Source organism: Microcaecilia unicolor, chromosome 14 (genome assembly GCF_901765095.1).
Source record: "Microcaecilia unicolor chromosome 14, aMicUni1.1, whole genome shotgun sequence".
Taxonomy (NCBI): domain Eukaryota; kingdom Metazoa; phylum Chordata; class Amphibia; order Gymnophiona; family Siphonopidae; genus Microcaecilia; species Microcaecilia unicolor.
Window position 1 is genome coordinate 52,451,048 of NC_044044.1, and position 24,922 is coordinate 52,475,969.

Sequence of the window (24,922 nt, forward strand, 5' to 3'; positions counted from 1 at the left end):
TTACAGATGGACCACGCATAATCAGTCCATGATTTCTGATAATCTTTCACTATTGCTTTCAATAGCGTTGACTATTGTTTTGGGTGTACTTGCGACTCCGCCTACTGCTAGCAAACCACACCTACTGGCTTCAACCCAGATAGCCTTCTACCGTCTCCTGTTCTCAATCTAACCTCCTTGTGTATTCCATACTGCGGCTGCGTAGAGAGGAAGAGCTTAGATTGTGCTGACCAATCAGAGGGCAGATTGTTATAACGTAGTACGTCACGCTGTGCTCTTTCCTTCCTTTTTCTGATAAAGATGGCGGCAGTTACCTCTGCAGCCCCGGTGCCGGTGTCTGTCCCGGTGGTCCAGGTCCCGGCTCCGGTTCCTTCGCCTCCGGTGACAGCCGCGGTGCTGAATGGGTCGGTGGTAAAAGTACACCCGGTGGTACTTTCATCTATTGTGGACAGTTACGAGCGCCGTAACGAGGGTGCGGGACGTGTGATCGGCACCTTGCTGGGTACGTGAGAGATACGGCTGTGCCGCGTTCTGCAGTTCCTCCTGACCCTTAAATACGTGATTTCTCTTATCACCCCAACAACCAAGCCCAATATCTCTAGCAGGATTCTTTTGGATGAAACATAGTAACATAGTAGATGACGGCAGAAAAAGACCTGCACGGTCCATCCAGTCTGCCCAACAAGATAAACTCATGTGTATACCTTACCTTGATTTGTACCTGTCTTTTTCAGGGCACAGACTGTATAAGTCTGCCCAGCACTATCCTCGCCCCCTCCCAACCACCAGCTCCGGCACAGACCGCACAAGTCTGCCCAGCACCATCCCCGCCTCCCAATCACCAGTCCCGCCTCCCGATCCTGATTAAGCTCCTGAGGATCCATTCTGAATAAATGTCAAGAGAAATGAAAGACAATGTAAACATGGAGAAAACAGTGCTAATTAAGTGCAAAAACAAAAGGGAAACCAATTTACATAAATAGGTAAGGATTGGGAATTGGGATTTGCAATTGGGATTTGGAATTGGGATTTGCATAATATATCCCCACTTCTGGCTTGCATAATGTGCGAGACAGATTGGTAATTATTACGAAGACATGATCAAATAACAATGGTTAAGTATATGGAACAAAAGAAAAGAGTAAAAATTAAAATTTAGAGATGATGGTAAATGTTCAAGTTATTGATGTATGGAGGGCAATGTGTTGCAATCTATTGCCAATAGATATGGAATCTTCACCTGCGATGACTAACATTCACCAAGGGTTGGGCCCTCAGCTGCAGGAGGCCAGCAGGACTTACAAGTTAGATGATTCAGAAAAAAGAAGGTTAGCTTAGGAAATAGTCATAGTCAAAGCAGAAAACTAATGTGTAGAAATTGAAAACTCATAATTAGTCCAGGTGATGGAAGTATCTTCTGGAATCACGGTCGCTGTCTGTTGTAACAGAGAGCTCATATGTAAAGTGTCATGTAGGTTTTGGAAAAGATGAGCCTGCAAAAATATTTAATACAGTAGAATATTTAAGTGCATAACCAAGAAGGTCTAAATTAATGACTTCATTTGGACAAAAGAAAATTCTCATTGGAGAAGTTGGTGCTCCTTTTTCTTGCCAGAGGTCAGTTGCAGTAGAAGTACTAAACTGGAATAGAGGTGGTAGATCAGGAATTGGTTTTGCAGTCTTTAGTCAACCTACAGTACTGATTAAATAGAGATGACATACAAGTAATGCCTAGTATTTAAATCTTAGCACAGGATCATTAGAAAGAAAAAATCAAAGAATGTATTGTTAGTTCCTTGGTGCACCAGTATGTGGAGCATAGTTTCAATATATAAAATCATAAGTTACAAGTAGAAAACAATTTTTCTCTGTAGATGAGATGTTGCTGGCACAGGAAGTCAGCATAGTCTGAGGAAACATTGTGGTCAGAGTCTGCTCCAGGAAAATACAGCCCTTAATATGATATTTAAAGAGATAGAGAAAAGCCAATATCAGAAAAGAAAGATGTAAAAACTATATATTTCTATGAGGCCTCCTCACGTGACCTTTACAAGGTTTAAATAGGTCAAATGAGAAGGACAATAACCTATAGTCCTCTGTAATAGTTCACAGCCAATTTGGAAAATGAAAATTATATTAAATTTTAAACTGATCCTTTCTATGCTTTCACAATTTGGGCCCTAAATTATGACAGCATATCAAGATTCACATTCAGAGGGATAGCTAAAAATAAGCTTATATATTCCCAGGAATCAATTTACAATTTAGAGTATATTTTAAATACAGAGGAGGAGCCAATTTATAAGCAGGAGACACGTAGAAGCATGTCTTAGTAAAATTCAAAAAATTAAAGATATAATGCAATAAATGCACACAATTGACCAGTAGGCTATGTTCATATGATAAATGGAACAGCTTGTAAGCCTATATTGTAAATTGAATTCTAAACAAAGAGTAGCAAGGATAATACAGAATCATAGAAAAACCCATCTAGTTATTAAAAATCTGAAACACGTAATGAATTCCTGTATCATATACTGAGTTCAAAGCTTTTGTAAAAATGAACTTAAGAGAAAATAAGAACTACAAGGGTTAATCTCTGTCATTCGGTCCTAAGGAAATCACGAAATAACGGTGTTTCCTGTGCTTATCCCACGCATGTTTGAGCATAAAGGAATCCTGTGCCGAAGGAATGGATCCTCAGGAGCTTAGCCTGGTCTTATCCCGAGGCATAAGTAGCCAGTTCGTTTTTTAAGCTATTCACAGTGAATATGCATGAGAGAAATTTACATCTACTGTGTCTGAGGTTTATGCACGTGTAACTGTATATTCTTTAATATATCCAGAAATGTCTTACAATGTCTTTTACTTTAAAACTATTATGTATTTCAACACCATGTAACAAATACCCTCTGTAAACCAAATGTATATTCTCTTCTATTTCCAATTTCCATGATGAATTGTAAGCCACATTGAGCCTGCAAAGAATGCAATGAATAATAATAATTCATTTTATTCTTGTTTATTATGAAAACCCCGAGAACTAGACTGGTTAGGTCTATCTCCAGAATATAGTTCAGTTAGGGATGTAGGGCATATGCTGAGGGTGTTGAGTTGTAGAAAAAGCATTCGTGCATCTGTCCCAGCACTCCTACTTTTTCAAAATGTATAGTGGTGTCTGAGTAGCCCCTGACAGTGTGAATCCTGTATCTCTAGTTATATAATGTCTATACGCTGGTGGAGGAGTGGCCTTGTGGTTAGGGTGGTGGACTTTTGTCCTGAGGAACTGAGTTCAATTCCCACTTCAGGCACAGGCAGCTCCTTGTGACTCTGGGCAAGTCACTTAACCCTCCATTGCCCCATGTAAGCCGCATTGAGCCTGCCATGAGTGGGAAAGCACAGCGTACAAATGTAACAAAAAAAAATTCACCTTTGGGAGATTAATTCTTATGAGTTGGATGTATGGTATCCATGCCTTATGCTCTATCCTCACTCCTTGTCTTGTAGTAGTATGAACAGGACTGGATGGTGAAGTATAAGATGTTATCAAGTAAAAAGATTGTAATCCCAACCCTTTTTCCTCCTCTTTTCCTTCCTGCTTATAATGCAGTCTCCTGTTAATGATGCCATGTGAGTTTTTCAGCAGCTCCTTTTGTGTCTTGGCCATTGATATATCAGGCCAATCAGTGATCAAGCTTCGTTTATTTATATTTGCTAACCCACTCTATGGATATGCCATCTAGATGGCGTAAAGGGTAAATAGTAAAAGAGGAGGAGTGTGGCTATCATAAAACATTACAGTGCGGGAAGGGGGCAGAACTACAATTAGAAGAGTGGGAGAGGGCCAAACAGAAGGTTGCACTGTCGTTATCCAGTGATTGCTCGGAAGGTGTGGGCCGATAGAAGATCGGTTTTGAATTGATCAAGGGATGTCTGTAAACAGAGATGTGGGAGCAGTGAATTCCACAAAAGGGGTCCTTGTACTGAGAGTATCTAGTGTGCTCATGGGTAATTTCCCTGTGATTGGGTGTGTAAAGATGGGTTTTTTTAAGGGACCGAAGAGAACGAGTTGGGACATAGTGAATAAGATGGTGAGCAAGGTATAAGGGTTCGTCTGATTTAAGTGTCTTAAAGACTAGTGGGAGCAATTTGTAGGTAATTCAGTGCTTAATAGGTAGCCAGTGCGTTGTGATATGATTGTATTTACCGATTTTTGTTTGAATCTAAGCAGTATTCTGAACTAATTGTAAGCGTCTGAGCTTTTTGATCCTAATACCTTTGTACAGTGAATTGTAGTCTCGCTGTGAAACATTAAGTGAATGAATACATTGGGAGCTGAAACAAAGACTGTATTGAGCTTATCAGTTGGATTACCAGAAACATGTCTACATCTTCACGATCATACCTTGCTCAACTTCTCCTTTATCACTCTACCTCCTTACCCATCCCTATCCTTTCACTCATACCTCTTTTATCCCATTTACTCCATGTTTATTTGTCCTATCACATACCTCCTTTGTAAGCCGCGTTGAGCCTGCGATGAGCGGGGTAAAAATGTAATAAATAATTTGACCAATTTGGGGACGGAAAGTGAGATTGGTGTCTAGAGTAACTCCAAGTATATGTGTGGTGTTGGTTAGTGGGATTGTACTGCTATCTAGCATAAGTGGGTGACATAGGGTTCTGTTTGGGTGATTAGTAAAGAGGAGGGCCTTTGATTTAGCAGGATTTAGAGCAAGTCTGTTACGTATCCAGGTGGAGGTTTGGACAAGTTTTATCATTAACTAGTAAAAAAGGCCCGTTTCTGACACAAAGGAAACGGGCGCTAGCAAAGATTTCCTCGGAGTGTGTATGTTTGAGAGAGTGTATGTGAGAGAGAGAGTGAATGTGTGAGTATGTGTGAGAGAGAGAGTGAGTCTGGGTGCGAGTGTGTCTGTGAGAGAGTGTGTGTGTGTGAGAATGAGAGTGTGTGCAAGTGCGTATGTGAGACACAGTGTGAGAGAGAGAGTGTGTGTTTCACACAGATACAGTGTGTGCGAGAGAGATAGTGTGTGTGAGACACACAGACTGTCTGTGAGACTGAGTGTATGAGACCAAGAGAGTGTGTGAGTGACTGTGTGACACATAGAGAGTGAATGTGATACAGTGTGAGACATAGAGTGTGTGAGAGAGAGAAAGATATTGACTGTGAGAGAGAGAGTGTGTGTGTGACAGAGATACCTCCCCCCACTCTGGTGTCAGGCCCCCTCCTCTCTCTGGTGTCTGAGCATTACTGTGCATGACGCTGAGCTCTGGCTGTGCTTCAAGGAACTGACCAATCCTATTTAATAGAATGCACCTCCAACATTCTGAAGCTGAGAAACCTCGTGTGGTTGGTCACTTCTGCTTGTGACGAACCCGGAAGTACGTGATGTCAATTCAGGAGATGGATACAGAGAGCAGGAATGCCTCAGCCATGCAGTCAGCTTCAGAATGTTGGAGGTGCGTTTTATTATATAGGATGGTAGATATGTCATGGTGGTCCTGGAGGTTGAGAGTGCAACGAAGTTGAATATCGTCCATGTAGACACACGTGGTCATGTCAGGAGATTGAGCTAGTATGAGTATAGGGGCGAGGAAAATGTTAAATAGTTTGGGAGATAGGATAGAGCCTTAAGGAACTCTGGAGGAGGGAGCGTAGAGAGTAGAGGTTGTAGCGGTGCTGTGTACAGTATAGTGTATTGTGATAGGTAAGTTCGGAACCATCTCATCTGTAAACTATTTCTGTGAGGCCTATGCTGTCGAGATGTTGGAGTAAAATGTGTTGTCAATAAGATCAAAAGCAGCTGTATGGTCCAAAGAGAGAAGAGGAATGCTTTTAAAGTGATCCAGATAGTAGCGTATAAAGGTGGTGATGCCAAGCAGAGCAGTTTCAGTGCTATGGTGTTGGCGAAAGCCTGTTTGGTGCGGGTGTAGGACATTTGTTTTGGTGATGAATTCTGTTAGCTGCAGGTGGACAAGGATTTTAGCTACAAATGGCAGATTTGCATTGGGTCAGTAATTTGTAACACAGGAAATAGTCATAGAAGGTTTAGGGTGAGTTTAGGGTGTATAGCGGCAGCTTTCCGTAACGGAGGGACTGTTCAAGTTGTGAGACTAATGTGTACCATTGTGTGGATGAAGGGAAGAAACGTGGTCAGGAATTTCTTGATGACTATGGATGGGAGTTGATTGTGCAGGGCTGTGATAATGTGGAGAGTTTTTGCTGTCTTGATCCACAGGCAACCAGTCAAAGTTTTCAGGATATCCTCATTGAATGCCAATGATACTGAAATTTCACACTGCAAACACCTATTCCAAACTTTTTCACACCACTGTTTTTCTGTTTATCGGAGTAACACAGAGAAGAAGGTGGGGTGAGTATGGGGAGAGGGGCTAGGGCTGAACACTGCTGTAAGAATCTGAAATCTCAACAGATTGTGTCTTGGGGGGTAGAGCAAAAATGATAAGATGTTTCACTGACACACTAGAAAGTAGGTGGTGACCAAGTTGTGATGAGTGGTGCTGTGTGAGATCAGGTGTTCTTCCATACAGCATTTTTCTTCTTTTTTTGTAGGTACGGTTGATAAACATTCTGTGGAGGTCACCAACTGCTTCTCTGTCCCCCATAATGAGTCTGAGGATGAGGTGAGTGTTTGGCGTTATCTGAGTTTCTGCTGACTCTGCACCACCTTTTAGGTGAGGCAGCAAATCCTTGATCAGGGCCTTGGGATCCCATGCTTGCTGTTGCATTCTGTTGTTCTGCAGGGGAGGCACTAAGTAAAACTGCAGTTGTGGCAAAAGGGATACTGATAAAATAAAAATAGTAAAGAAACTGGATTACCGTATTTTTCGGACTATAAGACGCACTTTTTCCCCCAAAATTTGGGAGGAAAATGGGGGGTGCGTCTTATAGTCCGAACGTAGAGAAATTCGACTTCCGGGATCCCCAGCCCGCCCGAGTTCCAAGATCGCCCGCCCTCCCTCCGAGATCCCCTTCCCTCCCGCCCGCCCGCCCTCCGAGTTCTAAGTAATTTTACCTAGTCGGGGCAGCAGCAGAAGCGAAAACCATGCAGCCTCGGCACGTCACTCTTCCCTGTTCTGTTTTTCTCAGCTCTGGTCCCACTGAGGGCGGGACCAGAGCTGAGAAAAACAGAACAGGGAAGAGTGACGTGCGGAGGCTGCATGGTTTTCGCTTCTGCTGCTGCCCCGACTAGGTAAAATTACTTAGAACGCAGAGGGAGGGAAGGGGATCTCGGAAATCGGGAAGGCGGGAGGGAAGGGGATCTTGGAACTCGGGCGGGCGGGAGGGAAGGGATCTCGGAGAGAGGGCGGGCGATCTTGGAGGGATGGCGGGCTGGGGATCCTGGAACTCGGGAGGGAGACGGACGGAAGGACGGACCCTGGAAACGGGAGACATTCGGACAAGACGCACCGGAGCACCTAGGTTGTAGAGGAGGAAAAAGGTGCGTCTTATAGTCCAAAATATATTTTTTTCTTATTTCCCTCCTCTAAAACCTAGGTGCGTCTTATGGTCTGGTGTGTTTTATAGTCCAAAAAATACGGTATGTGTAGAATATGGGAAAAGCTGTATTAATAAAGAAAACATTACAGAATATGAGGGAAAAAACACTGAAAATAGGATATCTTCATGTCCTGGTTATGGCAGTAGCTTCAACCAGGAGGAAAGCTCCACAAGAAATGCAAAATTTCACCCTGGAGAAAGACCTGTTCTATAAAATGGTAGTATATATTTTATTGTTGTTGTTTTTTTTCCTTCAGTTCACCTGATTTGGGGGCTAAGGGATAGAGTTTATTTCCTTTAGTAGTACCTTTTGTAAAAGGCTACTTTCTTTGTGATTAGAATTTTTCTTTACTTTTTTAATGCCTGTTTTCTGTATTCAAGTGTTGCTTGATATGTCACTGGAAATGTCAATAAATATAAAATTTAAAAAGAAAACAACAACCCTGACTAGCAAGAAATTGGCCATTATGTTTTCTGGATACAAAAGGGGTAAAATTATAAATGGAGTGTTTGACATATCGAGCAGCAGAATTTTAGAATGCACTGTCTACTACTACTATTAAACATTTCTATAGCGCTACTAGACTTACGCAGCGCTGTACAAATTAACATGAAAAGACAGTCCCTGCTCAACAGAGCTTACAATCTAAATTGGACAGACAAACAGACAATTTCAAGTCCTTTGAAATTTATCACAGAATTACTATGACTTTTCAGAGACAGTGGAAACATTTTATTCAGAGGTATTTTGGTATGTAAATCGGTCATTTCAATAGAAATGATATTGTATTGCATATCCTAGTTATGTCTAGGAGAACTTGTTTGTGATTTGCACAAGTATGTTGGGAAAGTTACTCAGAAACCCAAGTAGGTCAAAGGTTGACACAGGAATTGTTAAGTAGAAGTGAAAAATCTAAATGTGAGAGAGTGGTAATTGTAGCATGGAGTAGTAGACTACAGACAAGATGCTTCCCAGCCAGTATGGGGGGAAAAAAAGACAAATGTAGGTTCCCTAGCATTGAACTGGAAACATTTACGTAACTGGATACTGGGTGTAATGTGCTGATGTTAGAAGGCCTGTATATAGAAAGGCATTTGATTAGGAATTAGGTTTTATTGTTCTGATGATCTGTATATCTGCATTTTTTTAAATGTATTTATTTATTGCATTTGTACCCCACATTTTCCCACCTATTTGCAGGCTCAATGTGGCTTACAGAGTAGTGTTTTGATGTAATCATTACATGATATTCGATACAATCGATAATTAGCTGAAGGTAGGTGAGGATTTAAATGGGAGATGTTAGGTAAGGTCGTGTGAGAGGTGTTCATTGATGCACCTGAGTAGTTTAGGAGTGACTTGTTTCGTTGGGATCTCTTTTGTAGGCTTTGGTGAAGAGATGTGTCTTCAAAGATTTCTGAAAGTTGGTTAGATTGTCCATGGTTTTCAAGGCCATGGGTAGTGTGTTCCATATCTATGTGCTTTTGTACACAAAGGTAGTGGCATATGACTGTTTGTATTTAATTCCTTTACAGCTGGGGTAGTTCAGGTTGAGGAATTTGCGGGCTGATCTTTTGGCGTTTCTGGGTGGCAAGTCCACACTAGGTTTAACATGTAGAGTGGGGCATCTGCGTGAATGATTTTGTGTTGTCGTGCAGATCTTGAATTCAATTCGTTGTTTGTTTTTCTCATTGTTTTCAAACACCAGTATGTGTTGGATGTCTTCTTGTAATCTTAGTGATGTTTGCAGGTGATATTTGTTTTGCAGATTATACAGTTAAAGTATAATTTAATTTAATATTTTCTGTTGGGAGATTGAGATCATATCCAATGTGCCTGGGCTTAGGAACGTGGTCAAGGCTGCTGCTGGCACAGAAAACTTCTGTCCGTTATTAGGCAGACAGACTTGAGACCTGGGAGTAAGCAGCAAGGACCATAGCTTCTCTTTGGGGTCCTACCAGGTATATGAGCTGGATTGGCCACTGTTGGAGGTAAGATGCCTTGGCTTGTTGTGCTTGGTTTGACCCAGCATAAAGCAGCATCTTTTCTTTTGCACTTCTTAGCCAAGTCATCTGCATCCTTGGCTGAGATAGCAAGACACGGGGTGGAAATCTGTTTGTCACCTGCACTGTACTTGTGTGGGCAGTAATAATCCATTTTCCTATTCTGTGCTCTGGTACTCAGGTGGCTGTCGATATGGAATTTGCCAAGAACATGTATGACCTGCACAGGAAGGTTTCCTCGAGCGAAGTGATCGTGGGATGGTATTTATTTATTTTATTTATTTGGATTTTGCTCACAGCCTTTTCAGTAGTAGCTCAAGGGGAGTTACATTCAGGTACACTGGGTATTTTCCTGTCCCTGCAGAGCTCACAATCTAAGTTTGTACCTGAGGCAGTGGAGGGTTAAGTGACTTGCCCAAGATCACAAAGAGCAGCAGTGGGATTTGAACTGGCCACCTCTGGATTGCAAGACCGGTGCTCTAACCACTAGGCCACTCCTCTAACCACTAGGCCACTCCTCCACTAGCAACATTCTGTGTAGAATCACCAATAATAGCAACATTCCATGTAGAATCTCAAATAGTAGCAATGTTCGATGTTCCACTGCACTAACCACTAGGCTACTCCTCCATTAGTAACGTTCCATGTAGAAGCCTGCCCTTGCAGATCAGCAACGCGGCCACGCAGGCTTCTGCTTCTGTGAGTCTGACGTCCTGTACGTACGTGCAGGACGTCAGACTCACAGAAACAGAAGCCTGCGCGGCCGCACTGCTGATCTGCAAGGGCAGGCTTCTGTTTCTCTGTCCCAGGAGGGCTCACAATCTAGGTTTGTACCTGAGGCAATGGAGGGTTAAGTGACTTGCCCAAGATCACAAGGAGCAGCAGTGGGATTTGAACTGGCCACCTCTGGATTTCAAGACCTGTGCTCTAACCACTAGGCTACTCCTCCGCTAGGTTTCTTGCTGCGTCAGCCTCGGGCTGTGGTGAGGAGGCAGAAATATTTCTATATGTACCTGGTTAATTACCATCATACTCTGTAGGGAATACACCTTAACTAAGCATGTGTTCAGAGTTTATATTAAAGAATCAAATGGAATTTATTGGAATTGCAGGTAATGCACAGCCTTGGATACAGAAAGTGAAAGTGCCTTGGTGCGTTGTAGCTTTTACTATATGAGACGTGGGGTAAGGAATAATATATTGTAGAGGAATATATTCGAGCTATTCCCCAAGTTTTCCACGTCATCACTGTGACCCCTGACGCAGGTGTTAGTCACCGAAACACAGCCCGTGTGTCGGGTCTTTTTGTCAAGGCTCATTCATTAAAGAACTGTGTTCCATTTTTAAAGGCCCGTGGTGCTGTTTTTTTTTTTTGTTTGGACTTCTGTCAGATACACCATGGGACTCATTTTCAAAGCACTTAAACTTATAAAGTTCCATAGGTGGTTATGGGGCTCATTTTTGAAAGAGAAAAATGTCCGAAAAGTGTCATAAAGCACCATTTGGATGCTTTACTTCTGAAAACGTCCAAATCGGTACAATTTTGCAGACTTTTATCTATGCAATTTGTCTGCAGTGCGTCCAAATCACAAGGGAGCATGTCGGGGTGTTTCGAAGGCGGGATTAGGGCGAGCTTAACACTTGGACGTTTTACAGCTATAATGGAACAAAACAAAAATGTCCAGGACTAAGATGTTTTGGTCTAGACCTGTTTTTCAGAATGAATAAGGAACAAAAAGGTACCCTAAATGACCAGATAACCACTGGAGAGAATCAGGGGTGACCCCCCCCCCCCCCCCCCCAATACACACACACACAAAATATATGACTTACCAGCCTCTATGACAGCCTCAGATGTTAGGTCTATTAGAACAACATACTGGTCCCTGGAGTAATGTAGTGGTTGGTGCAGTGCACTATGTAGTGGGAGACTCGGGTCCCTATCTCCCTCTACCTGTCACGCTTGTGGTGGAAACTGTGACCACTCCCAAAGTCACCAAAACCCAACTGTACCCACATATGTGCCCCCTTCACCCATAAGGGCTATTGTAGTGGGGGACAGTGTGTTTTGGAGGGCTCAGGGGACAAGATAAGGGAGCAAAGGTGAGATGTGTACCTGGGAGCATTTTTATGAAGGGCACAGAAGTGCTCTCTAGGGTGCCCATTGCTCTCCTGGGACGTCTGGGGGACCAGTCTGCTAAAAATGCTGGCTCCTCCTACTTCCCAATGGAATGAAGCTCTATGTTTTGCACGTGCTCTTTTTTTTTTTTTTTAGTAAATGACCTTTCCTATTTGGATTTTGGATGTTTTGTGCAAAACGTCCAAAATCGGACTTAGGCGTTATATTGAAAATGCCCCTTTACGTAACTTTGTAAGTCTAAATGCTTTGAAAATATGCCTACATGTTTGTGGTTGCTAATACAATACAAATATCCTTATATTCTGCAAACACCTTGCGAGTTCTACGCAGATTACAGGTTAAAAAAGAACCAGGGAGCTAACAACATATGTAACAAAAAAAAAAAAAAAAAAACCAATTAATAGTAGGATATTGCTTTAAAAAGTTATCAGTACCTCCTAAAAAGTAAGTAATCCTTTTATTTTCTGATTTGAATAGGGATTGCATTCCAAATGGCAGTGGCTTAATCGGCAGAACTTGAAGAGAATTATTTCTCAGCTTACTGGGGTTTGGAATGTAGTAACTTAGAATCCTGGAGATGTCTTTCTTTGGATGAGAATTGAACCCACTCAGACAAATATGCAGTTGCCAATCCAGAAAGGATTTTAAAAATCCCTGTCTCGGCTCTGCAGATCAGAACCTATTGACCCTTCCTCCCACCCTCTGTCCTTCATCTCAGAGTCTCGAGGAACTCCGCCTTTAGATACATAGGACCCAAACTTTGGAACGATTTGCCCCTCTCCAACCCTCTCATCTCTCTTTTTTTAGGAAACTACTTAAAACCTACTTTTTTCCTAGAGTCCTTCCCCTTCTCTGCTGCCCAGGCCTATATTCTGTCTAGTACCTCCTTTTCTCTCAACCCTTTTTATAGTAAACTGCCTTGTTGCCAAGGCTTACGTGCAGTACATCAAGTGAGGGAAAAATAAAAGGTGAATCCAGTCCTCGAGTGGTAGCCAATGTACGTCTATCAGACCCTATCATATTTATGGGCTGAGAATGTTAAATGAGCTGTAATATTCTGAATTGTCTGGATTTTCTTAATTTTTTTGACAACCTGCATATGTAATCTTGTTGTAGTCTAGAATCAATAGAAGCAAACTTTGTTCCTACCTACTTCTTACCTACAAATGTACTCAATCTGCTGCCCCTCACTACCTCTCTACCCTCATCTCCCCTTATGTTCCCACCCGAAACCTCCGTTCACAGGACAGATCCCTCCTCTCAGTACCCTTCTCCACCACTGCCAACTCCAGGCTCCGCCCATTCTGCCTCGCCTCACCCTATGCCTGGAACAACCTTCCTGAGCCCTTACGTCAAGCCCCCTTCCTACCCATCTTCAAGTCTCTGCTTAAAGCCCACCTCTTCAATGCTGCCTTCGGCACCTAACTCTTACCTTTAGGATATCCAGACTGCCCCAACCTGACTGTCCCTATCGAATTGACTACTCACTTGTCCTTTAGATTGACTACTCACTTGTCCTTTAGATTGTAAGCTCTTTGAGCAGGGCCTGTCCTTTTATGTTAAATTGTACAGCGCTGCGTAACCCTAGTAGCGCTTTAGAAATGTTAAGTAGTAGTAGTAGTGTTCCACCAATGGGAAAGCGGAAGTGTCTAACAAATTACGAATTCTCCTTAATTTAATTTTTTTTTAACAGAGAGGATTTCTTGACGAGCATATTGATTTTGGACTCGTGCTAGAGCTAGATAATGCTACCCCTAAAATTTTAATGTTATCCTCCAAATGAAAAGTTCTGACCACTTAATTTCAAGATATTATTCCAAACTTGTCACATCCCAGCAGCAGAAATTTTTAGTTTTTTCTGTATTACATTTCAGCTGCTCTATGAACTGAACACTGGCCCTTACTTTAGAGTCAGTATCTTCGACTGTTTGGTCTAAGGTAGTAAAATCGTGATAGCAGCATAACTGTTGGAAGCTTCCCTTGTCATAGGTTAATTAGCTGGAGACACATTAACCCAGCAAAACAGCATTTCTGTTTTGTATATGTTGGGATAAACTTTGCATTGGAACATTGTTGTGCTGAATATATGTCTTTTTCATTACCAACTCTTTTTTTTTTAGGCTTTGCTTGAGCTTCAAGGTGGATTGAGGGTTGTTTAGCTATCTTTTGAGTGTTTGGAGTATATGCATGTGCCTTTAAAATATGATCAATAATTATGTATACAGTATTAAGTGTGAAAAGTAGTTACTCAAAACAAAGCACGTCTTATAAAACTCTGTACCAGTCCAGGATTTCAGGGCCTGCATCCATCAACTACAGGTAAATATAGAGAGAATTGTACTGTACTTAATAGGGATCACTGCAGCTCCAATCTTTTATAGGCAAGGCAGAAGAAGGAAGTTGGTGTTCTGTTTTGTTAACTTGTATTTTCAGCACTTTGATATTACTGAATCGTTGGAGCTGCACTAATCGTTATTAAGCACAGTACAGTTCCATACTCTATCTCCACCTGCTGGTCTAGGAGATGAGCCCTGGACTGATCTGGGGGTTTGGGGTGGCTAAAGAACAGAAAATTAACAGGTAAGTTCTCTTTTCTCCTTTTGTGGTAGGTATGCATTACAAACGGGTAAAGGAGAGAGATTAGTGGCAGTGACTGTTTTTTTTGTTTGTTTTTTTGAGCTTGTGCTATTGGGCTTTGAATTGCTCAGCAGTTTTTTACATGGAGCAAAGATTTAAATGCAGGAGAAAATCAAGGTAATGGAAAGGTTCATTAATATGGGCAGTGTACAAAAAGAAATTAATGTATTGTATTTCTGTTCTTGGAAGGTACGCCACAGGAAATGATATCACTGAGCACTCTGTTCTGATCCATGAGTACTATAGTCGGGAAGCTCACAACCCCATCCACCTGACCCTAGATACCAGCATGCAAGGCGGGCGCATGAATATCAAAGCCTACATCAGGTAGGAGCTGTGTTGGTTAAGTGGTAGGGCCATGGCTACGGTTCTTGGGCCACTAAGCATGAGAACAGAAATCTTGGCCCGTATTGTGCATTAGGTAAAGGATAGGGAGATTGCTGGAAAAAGTGTTCATGTTCAATCTTTACACCTGAGTATATTAAGCATCTAATGCTAGATGTGGACCGACCAGAAACATCAGTCTGAGATTCTACTATACATTACTAACTAGTAAAAAAGGCCCGTTTCTGGAACGAATGAAACGGGCGCTAGCAAGGTTTTCCTGGGAGTGTGTATGTTTGAGAGAGAGAGCCAGAGTGAGACTGTCTGTGTGACAGTGTGTGTGTGAGAATGAGAGTGTGTGACAGGGCCCCCTCCCCTGTTCCTAATGCCCCTCACCCCGTGCCCTCTCCTCCTTTTCCTCCTCCCTCCCACACTTTGGGTTCCTTAAGGCTTTCAGAAGTCTATGTACCCCCATGGCCCTAACGCCCATTATCCGGATACCCCACCGCTTTCCTCCTCACCCCTCCCCCAAGATGTAATACTTTCACATCCTTCATTTTTTTTTTAAAGTGTCCTATCTACCCTGTGTACAAATGCCCGGCATTCAGATTGTGTTCTTCTCGTAAATTTTCATTTCTTTCATTCATTCAGAACTTGCCCCCCCCCCCCCCCCCCCCCCCGAACACTTTTGGTTCCTTCAGTCTTTTAAAACTCTCCTATGTACCCTGTGTGCTAATGGCCAGCATTGAGATTGTTTTCCTGTCCCAAATTTGCATGTCTTTCACAACTCCCCCCCCCCCCCCCCTTCTCCAGTTTAACACTTTTTCGTTTCCTTCAGTCTTTTAAAACTCTTCTATCTACCCTGTGTCCTAATGGCCAGCATTCAGATTGTTTCCCTTTCCCAAATGTTCATGTCTTTCAGTCCTTCAGAACTCCCCCCCCCCCCCCCCCCCCCCCATTTAACACTTTCGGTTCCTTCAGTCTTTTAAAACTCTCCTATCAACCCTGTGTCCTAATGGCCAGCACTCAGATTGTTTTTGCTTTGCCAAATTGTCTGTCACTGAGGTCAGTGCGTGCCTGCCTAGCAGACCACTTCCGGCAGGCACGGTCCCAGGCACATCCTGTTGGTGGTGAGAATTATTATATAGGATTGAACTCTCTGGTGAAGGAACTGGTAAAGAGAGATTGTTCAGTTAGGAATCTGCTACAGTGAATATCCTTCCAGAAGGGAATAGTTCAGGAAGGACCTGGCTTTTCTGTCATACTGGTTGTCTTGTTTCTGTGCCTACAGACTCTGCAGATGAGCTGTGGGATTTGTTTCTGAGAATAGTGTGCCAAGTTTTAGAAGCTGCTGCTCAACTCGTGCTGTTTTTGTCTCTCTTCCTAGTTCTTCCATGGGGGTGCCTGGTAAGACTATGGGAGTGATGTTCACCCCCCTGACAGTGAAGTATATTTATTATGACACCGAGCGGATAGGAGGTAAGGGGAAAAGGGAATTGGACGTGTTATACCGCCTTGTGTGGTTTTTGCAACTTCATTCAATGCATTTTACACAGTATATACAAGTATTTATTTGTACCTGGGGCAATGGAGGGTTAAGTGACTTGCTGCAGTGGGACTTGCTAGGAAGAGGATATCCAGCAGCCTATCTCAGACAAAGTATGGGAACAGATATGAAATTCACTATTTAAATGTTCTGGATCCTCATCATTAACATAATCTCTTTATTTCTTCACGCATAGGTCCTTCTGGACACTACTATTATTTAGCACTTCTATAGCGCTACAAAGAGTACGCAGCGCTGCACAAACATAGAAGAAAGACAGTCCCTGCTCAAAGAGCTTACAATCTAATAGACAACAATAAAGCAAACAAATCAATTAATGTGTAGAGGAAAGAGGAGAGGAGGGTAGGTAGAAGTGAGAGGTTACATGTGGTTACGAGTCAAAAGCAATGTTAAAGAGGTGGGCTTTCAATTTAGATTTAAAGGTGGTCAAGGATGGGGCAAGACGTAGGGGCTCAGGAAGTTTATTCCAGGCATAGGGTGCACCTCTCAAATCACACGATTGACCCTTCTATCTCAAATTTGTTAGTCTTGCCAATCTCAGCAAGGCACTATCAAACATATAACATTTGATTGCATATGTATTCAAAAATTTTGGATGAACATATGGTCTTTATTAGTAGATATATTCCATTTTTCTGGTCCAATTTTATATAAATATGTGATACTTAAAGCTCAATGTTTTAAAAACACTTTAAAGACTAATGAATGCGCACTTGTGAATACCATGTTGAATATAGCTCTGAGAGTAGTCTTTCCACATTGGAAAATTCTCAATCAAGCTACTTATCAAGAATGGTGGAATCTGTTATTTCAAACTTATAAATATGAAACCTATTTTGCTAAAAAAAATCATCTCATTTTGCTTTGTATTAGGAAAAGTGGTCTCCTTTGATATCTTATTTTCAAGATGTAAAATGAGAAGTGTTCTTGTATTTATATTACATGCATGAATTATAATTTTCCTTTTTTTTTCTCTTCTCTCCATTTGTTGTTACTCATGTTTCTCTTGTACTGAAATTTACTAAAATTAATAAAAAATATAGTGCAATCCGCTTAAGTGCAAGCGTCTGGGACCAAAGAAATACATGCAGTTAACCGGAGCGTGCACTTAACCGTTGTGACCCAAAGAAGCTTGACATCTGATAAACATATGTACAGTACTGTTTATTATACGTACAGTATATATATCCTCTCAACCGACTCTTCTATGCTGCTCTGAACTTAGGTGAAATGTTCCCTATGTAGCCGCAAATTAAAAAACAAAACAAAACATTTTTTAAAATTTGAATGCCAGATCTGGACCCCATTCTGGCAGACTATTCCCTCAGGAGGCAGAGGGCGCATCCTGATCATGTAGATTGGACATTTGGATATGGGAAGTGTACTTCCACATGGGACTTTCTCTGGGAGTGGGAGGGTAGGGGTGGGCGGAGGGGGGGAGGAGATAGGGAGGGGGGCCTTATAGGTTAGTTGGAAGGGTAATAAGCGCCCATGGCGAGAATAATTTGTTGTAGAAGCTTGGAAGAACGGACAATAGTAACTCAAGACATAGTTTTCTTTTATAGTTAGTTAGTTCTGTGATTATAGGCAGTGGTAGATGACTTCCCTGATAGGATCAAGATGTCTAGGGGAAAATGTATTCACTGCTATGTTATATGAAACTCAATAAATTGCAAAATAAAATAAAATTTGAATGCCGCGTAATAGCAAACCGCTGCATTTGACTCATTTTAATGTAGTTTGCGGTCAGGGTTTTCGCTGGAGTTAACACCCTTTCTGCATTGCTATCCCACGGTAAAACTGTGTTAAACCTGTGGTAATCACATGGGAAGTTTTGTGCATTGGCCCCTCAGTTTACCACAGTAGAGCAGGCAGAATGGCCACATGCACATCATCGGGCTCTCATTAATGTCAAAATGGCTGGAAGAGCTCTGCAGTGGAAAAAGTTCCTGATTACTAGTCTAGTGTAGAATGCTAGGTGGAGCAGTTGCCCTTTTCTAAATAAGATGTTCATGGTGAGGGAAGAAATGGTCTCGATCCACCCTTCATATCTTCTCCCCAGTTTGCTGGGGATCTCTAGATTGAGTACTAGAGTCTCAAAACCTAGACTGAGCATATAATTGATATTGGTCAACACTTATTCAATCAAAGGCCCATTGCTAATCTCTCTGCCCCTTCCTCCTACTTTCCCTTCTTTGCCTCCCTGTTTTAGTATGTTGTAAACAGCATAGTTGCCATGGATGGACGTTTTGCGGTATATTGAATACTGGAAATAAATAACCTTCCATAAAAGTGCTCAGAGTAACTCAAATCAAATTTTAGATCACTCTTAAAACTAAAGCAAAAAAGCTGCTTCTTTGCTCCGCAGGCAATCTGACTTAAATTTATGACAATGGCCAGTGTTTCGATTATCTGCATCAGGGAATCACGGAGTCCAAATCTTTCAAAAAGATGCCAAGATTCCTGTGTTAAGTATACAGTGTTCAATTGTCTTGGCGTCTTTTTGAAGGATTTGGTTTCAATGCTTCCCCTGACGCAGATAATCAAAACACTGGCCATTGTCGGAAGGTTTTGTGTACAGTGCTGTGTACGTCTAGTAGCGTTATAAAAATGACTAGTAGTAGACTGCACCTTATGTGTAGATCTGATTGCTCCACCTCGGAGATGAACTGAAAAAGGTACATATAAGGCTAACCTAAATGTTAAAATGTGTGAATGCCCACTCCCCTGTATATACCACTTTTTCTATAAGTCACCTAATCTTATAAAAGCAAAGTAAATAAATCATGGCTTTTCTGCTTGGAAAGGAAATATTAAAAGTCTATAGAATTATGAGTGGGGTGTCACTCATAGAAACTAATCAATAACAGATTTAAAACAAATTGGAAAAAGTATTTTATCACAATGTGTGCAAATCAAGCTGTGGGATTTATTGCTGGAGGATGTAGTCAATGCAGTTAGCATCACTGGGTTTAAAAGTGCTCTTGAAGGGAAAGGTCCATTTAAAGAAAAGAAGGTCCATTTAAAAAGAAAAAGTCACTCAGTGTGTAGTAAGGTGGCCCTGTGTTTCCATATCTCTCTGGGTGAGCAATTAGGAATGGATCCATCCTTTGGGATGTTGCTGGGTACTTGTGATGTGGATTGGCTACTGTCAGGATACTGACCTTGGTGGACATTGTTCTGATCAAGGTATGACTTTGTTTTTCTTCTGTTCCTTCTTATCAGTGGATCTTATTATGAAAACCTGCCACAATCCCAATCGGGCTATTGGGTTGACCAGTGATTTACAGCAGGTTGGGACAGCAGCCACCCATGTCCAGGATGCTCTCAGCACAGTGCTGCAGTACGCAGAGGATGTGTTGGTAAGGAGCATGTCTTACCCCAGTCATGCCACTCTAGTATATCAAGAATGGATAAAACACAGCATTCTTGTACAAATGTGTGTGTGTATGTGTGAGAGAGAGAGGGGCAGGGGGCGTGTGGTGTTCCTACATGTGAGCCATAATACTGGTTGAGGGGGGAAGATACCAATGAGATGCACCAAGACAGGCCTTCTTTATCTCCTACTAGTAAAAATGGCCTGTTTCTGGCGCCGATGAAACGGGCGCTAGTGGGCACGGGACTCCCTTCCCCTCCCCTTCCGGTACCTGTTCCGTCGGCCGAGGAAAGAAAGAGCCCCCTCTTTCCTCCCGTAGCGGTGGCTTCCTTGCTGCATGGTGTGGGAGTCCAGCTCTAGGCATTTCAAAATGGCCGCCGAGAGTTGAAGTCTCGCGAGGCAGCTTGAACTCTCGGCGGCCATTTTGAAACGCCGAGAGCCGGACTCCCACACCATGCAGCAAGGAAGCCACCGCTACGGGAGGAAAGAGGGGGCTCTTTCTTTTCGCGGCCGACGGAACAGGTACCTCTAGACCACCAGGGAGACACGCGTAAGGGGAGGGGAGGTGACAGGGAGGGAGGGAGGTTGGTGAGGTTAAGCGTGTGCTACCGTGGGCGGGGCTATGTGGCGAAAGGGGCGGGGTTCATGTGCACGTCAGCGGCGGCTAGGATTTGTTGGAAGGGGAGGAGTAGGAAAACACGCTCCGCGTGTTTCCCTACTGCTCCCCCATGCGTAAATTTGTTTTCGTGTTCCGCCCTCGACGTCATCACGTGTGATGCGAAGGCGGAGCATGAAGATGTGGTGGCTTCACCACCATGAAACCACGAACCGGTGTGTGAGTGACTTCAGTGACGTCAGTGTCCTCAGAACGTTGAGGCTGCGTTTTATTATAGTAGATGATGTACACAATGTGGTGGATAGTTTTGTGTATCACTGTTTTGGTGTGGTGCATGCAGGTTTGCCAGGACAGTACTGTTATCCAACCACAGAGCAGTACTGTTGCCAAATCCATTAACTTAATAAGAAAATCTATTGCAGTTTTATTTCTTGGACACTTCCGCCTAACATCTAGGTCTAGAACAGTGTTTCTCAAGTCAGAGTGCCCCCTTGCCAGTTAGGTTTTCAGGATTTTCACAGTGATAATAATATTAATATGTATGAAATTGATTTGCATACACTGCTTCCAGTGGAGGAGTGGCCTAGTGGTTAGGGTGGTGGACTTTGGTCCTGAGGAACTGAGTTTGATTCCCACTTCAGGCACAGGCAGCTCCTTGTGACTCTGGGCAAGTCACTTAACCCTCCATTGCCCCATGTAAGCCGCATTGAGCCTGCCATGAGTGGGAAAGCGCGGGGTACAAATGTAACAAAAATAAAATAGATACTATTGGAGATTCTACATGGAATGTTGCTACTATCGGAGATTCTACATGGAGTGTTGCTATTCTGCTAGCAACATTCCATGTAGAAGGCTGCGCAGGCTTCTGTTTCTGTGAGTCTGACGTCCTGCACGTACGTCAGACTCACAGAAGCAGAAGCCTGCGCGGCCACATTGGTTATCTTCAAGGGCCGACTTCTACATGGAATGTTGCTAGTGGAATAGCAACATTCCATGTAGAATCTCAAATAGTAGCAACAGTGGAGAAGTGGCCTAGTGGTTAGGGTGGTGGACTCTGGTCCTGAGGAACTGAGTTCGATTCTCGGCACAGGCAGCTCCTTGTGACTCTGAGCAAGTCACTTAACCCTTCATTGCCCGCCGCATTGAGCCTGCCATGAGTGGGAAAGCGCGGGGTACAAATGTATCAAAAAAAAAATGGAAGATGCATTGTGGGAGTGATATTAAAGACCTTAGCTAGGAAAAACTGGTGGTTAACCATAGGCTGCATCCTCTAACTTAGTAAATTTGAGAGTAGAATACAAACTTGTGAGCAGAAAGTGCGGGTTGTGTTAGGATATTTCCTGTTTTTGTTGTTATTTTTAATGTATTAATGTATTTAATGTATTTTTAAGAAACAAGATGGCAAGCGATCCGCAAAATTTAGAATATGGTTAAAGTGTAAGGGGATGTTAAGGTTATGAGAATTGGACAGATTTATCAGGAATAACTTTACAATGTCTTGGAAAATTGAGACTATAGAAAAGACTTTAAAGTATCAAACTCTAATAGTCTTAATTTTCCAAAGTTGGACTGTGTATCTGGTTTAATTTAAGAGCTAGTTACAAAAGGTAGTAGGAAGGTCCAGAATGTTCTCTACCTCCAATATTTTATTGATTGGGGTTTATTTACTGCCTTTTTGAAGAAATTCTCTCAAGGTGGTGTACAGCAAGAATAAGTCAAACATAAGCAATAGACAATTACAGCAGTAAAAATATTTGAACAATAATACAAAGTGTAGCATACTTTTATTAAGCCGTGGTATAAATCAGCTGGCAGTAAACGCCGAGACACCCATTGTATTCTTATGGGCGTTTACCGCCAGCTGATTTCTACCGCGAGCTAAAAACGCTACCGTGGCTTAGTGAGAGGATCCCTCTTTATGTCTGCACTTTGAAATCTAAAATGGAATAGGTATAGACTGGGATCTACAATTCCAGAACGAGTTCACTATCAGCTGAATTGTTTGAAGAATTCCTTCCTGAGGTGGCTGAGAAGACTACCTTGCCTTGTGACTGTTAGAATCTGATCATGATTTGATTTTCCACATTTTTTTTTCTTGTGATAAATGTGTGGGTTGTGTTAGGATATTTCCTGTTTTTGTTATTGTTCTATTTAATGTATTTATTTTTTTAAGCAGTATTGTGGACATAATTTTCTTGTGCTTGGGTCTCGGGTATTGGCATTAAGTGTTGCTTTGTGTTCAATTAGTTACGTCTCCAAATACATTTATTTTCTTTAGAGTGATGAGGTAGCCTTGTTAGTCCACTTTTAAAGGTAATAAATTTATTTTTATTTATTTTTTTGTTACATTTGTACCCCGCGCTTTCCCACTCATGGCAGGCTCAATGCGGCAGGCAATGGAGGGTTAAGTGACTTGCCCAGAGTCACAAGGAGCTGCCTGTGCCGGGAATCGAACTCAGTGCCTCAGTTCCCCAGGACCAAAGTCCACCACCCTAACCACTAGGCCACTCCTCCACTCCTCCACTGTTGCTACTATTTGAGATTCTACATGGAATGTTGCTATTCCATTAGCAACATTCCATGTAGAAGTCGGCCCTTGCAGATCACCAATGTGGCCGCGCAGGCTTCTGCTTCTGTGAGTCTGACGTCCTGCACGTACGTGCAGGACGTCAGACTCGCAGAAACAGAAGCCTGCGCAGCCTTCTACATGGAATGTTGCTAGTGGAATAGCAACATTCCATGTAGAATCTCCAATAGTAGCAACATTCCATGTAGAATCTCCAACAGTATCTATTTTATTTTTGTTACATTTGTACCCTGCGCTTTCCCACTCATGGCAGGCTCAATGCGGTTTACATGGGGCAATGGAGGGTTAAGTGACTTGCCCAGAGTCACAAGGAGCTGCCTGTGCCTGAGGTGGGAATCGAACTCAGTTCCTCAGTTCCCCAGGACCAAAGTCCACCACCCTAGTCGGCCCTTGCAGATCAGCAATGTGGCCGCGCAGGCTTCTGCTTCTGTGAGTCTGACGTCCTGCACGTACGTGCAGGATGTCAGACTCACAGAAACAGAAGCCTGCGCAGCCTTCTACATGGAATGTTGCTAGTGGAATAGCAACATTCCATGTAGAATCTCCAATAGTAGCAACATTCCATGTAGAATCTCCAACAGTATCTATTTTATTTTTGTTACATTTGTACCCTGCGCTTTCCCACTCATGGCAGGCTCAATGCGGTTTACATGGGGCAATGGAGGGTTAAGTGACTTGTCCAGAGTCACAAGGAGCTGCCTGTGCCTGAAGTGGGAATCCAACTCAGTTCCTCAGTTCCCCAGGACCAAAGTCCACCACCCTAACCACTGGGCCACTCCTCCACTGTTGCTACTATTTGAGATTCTACATGGAATGTTGCTATTCCATTAGCAACATTCCATGTAGAAGTCGGCCCTTGCAGATCACCAATATGGCCACGCAGGCTTCTGCTTCTGTGAGTCTGACGTCCTGCACGTACGTGCAGGACGTCAGACTCACAGAAACAGAAGCCTGCGCAGCCTTCTACATGGAATGTTGCTAGTGGAATAGCAACATTCCATGTAGAATCTCCAATAGTAGCAACATTCCATGTAGAATCTCCAACAGTATCTATTTTATTTTTGTTACATTTGTACCCTGCGCTTTCCCACTCATGGCAGGCTCAATGCGGTTTACATGGGGCAATGGAGGGTTAAGTGACTTGCCCAGAGTCACAAGGAGCTGCCTGTGCCTGAGGTGGGAATCGAACTCAGTTCCTCAGTTCCCCAGGACCAAAGTCCACCACCCTAGTCGGCCCTTGCAGATCAGCAATGTGGCCGCGCAGGCTTCTGCTTCTGTGAGTCTGACGTCCTGCACGTACGTGCAGGATGTCAGACTCACAGAAACAGAAGCCTGCGCAGCCTTCTACATGGAATGTTGCTAGTGGAATAGCAACATTCCATGTAGAATCTCCAATAGTAGCAACATTCCATGTAGAATCTCCAACAGTATCTATTTTATTTTTGTTACATTTGTACCCTGCGCTTTCCCACTCATGGCAGGCTCAATGCGGTTTACATGGGGCAATGGAGGGTTAAGTGACTTGTCCAGAGTCACAAGGAGCTGCCTGTGCCTGAAGTGGGAATCCAACTCAGTTCCTCAGTTCCCCAGGACCAAAGTCCACCACCCTAACCACTGGGCCACTCCTCCACTGTTGCTACTATTTGAGATTCTACATGGAATGTTGCTATTCCATTAGCAACATTCCATGTAGAAGTCGGCCCTTGCAGATCACCAATATGGCCACGCAGGCTTCTGCTTCTGTGAGTCTGACGTCCTGCACGTACGTGCAGGACGTCAGACTCACAGAAACAGAAGCCTGCGCAGCCTTCTACATGGAATGTTGCTAGTGGAATAGCAACATTCCATGTAGAATCTCCAATAGTAGCAACATTCCATGTAGAATCTCCAACAGTATCTATTTTATTTTTGTTACATTTGTACCCTGCACTTTCCCACTCATGGCAGGCTCAATGCGGCAGGCAATGGAGGGTTAAGTGACTTGCCCAGAGTCACAAGGAGCTGCTTGTGCTGGGAATCAAACTCAGTTCCTCAATTCCCCAGGACCAAAGTCCACCACCCTAACCACTAGGCCACTCCTCCACTAGATAAAATAAGATACCTTTTTTTACTGAACTAACAGTACATT

General features: G+C 42.9%; 1 protein-coding gene across 1 annotated transcript in view; it reads left to right on the forward strand.

Moving 5' to 3' along the window:
* The first annotated feature begins 280 nt into the window (after positions 1-280).
* EIF3F (eukaryotic translation initiation factor 3 subunit F) overlaps positions 281-24,922 on the forward strand; it is a 33,910-nt gene continuing 9,268 nt past the window's right edge. Inside the window, exons 1-6 of the mRNA XM_030188042.1 lie at positions 281-502; positions 6,596-6,666; positions 9,729-9,808; positions 14,514-14,651; positions 16,036-16,127; positions 19,441-19,577. Coding sequence (XP_030043902.1) covers positions 301-502; positions 6,596-6,666; positions 9,729-9,808; positions 14,514-14,651; positions 16,036-16,127; positions 19,441-19,577 — 720 coding nt within the window. The 5' untranslated portion in view covers positions 281-300. The remainder of the gene's footprint in view (positions 503-6,595; positions 6,667-9,728; positions 9,809-14,513; positions 14,652-16,035; positions 16,128-19,440; positions 19,578-24,922) is intronic.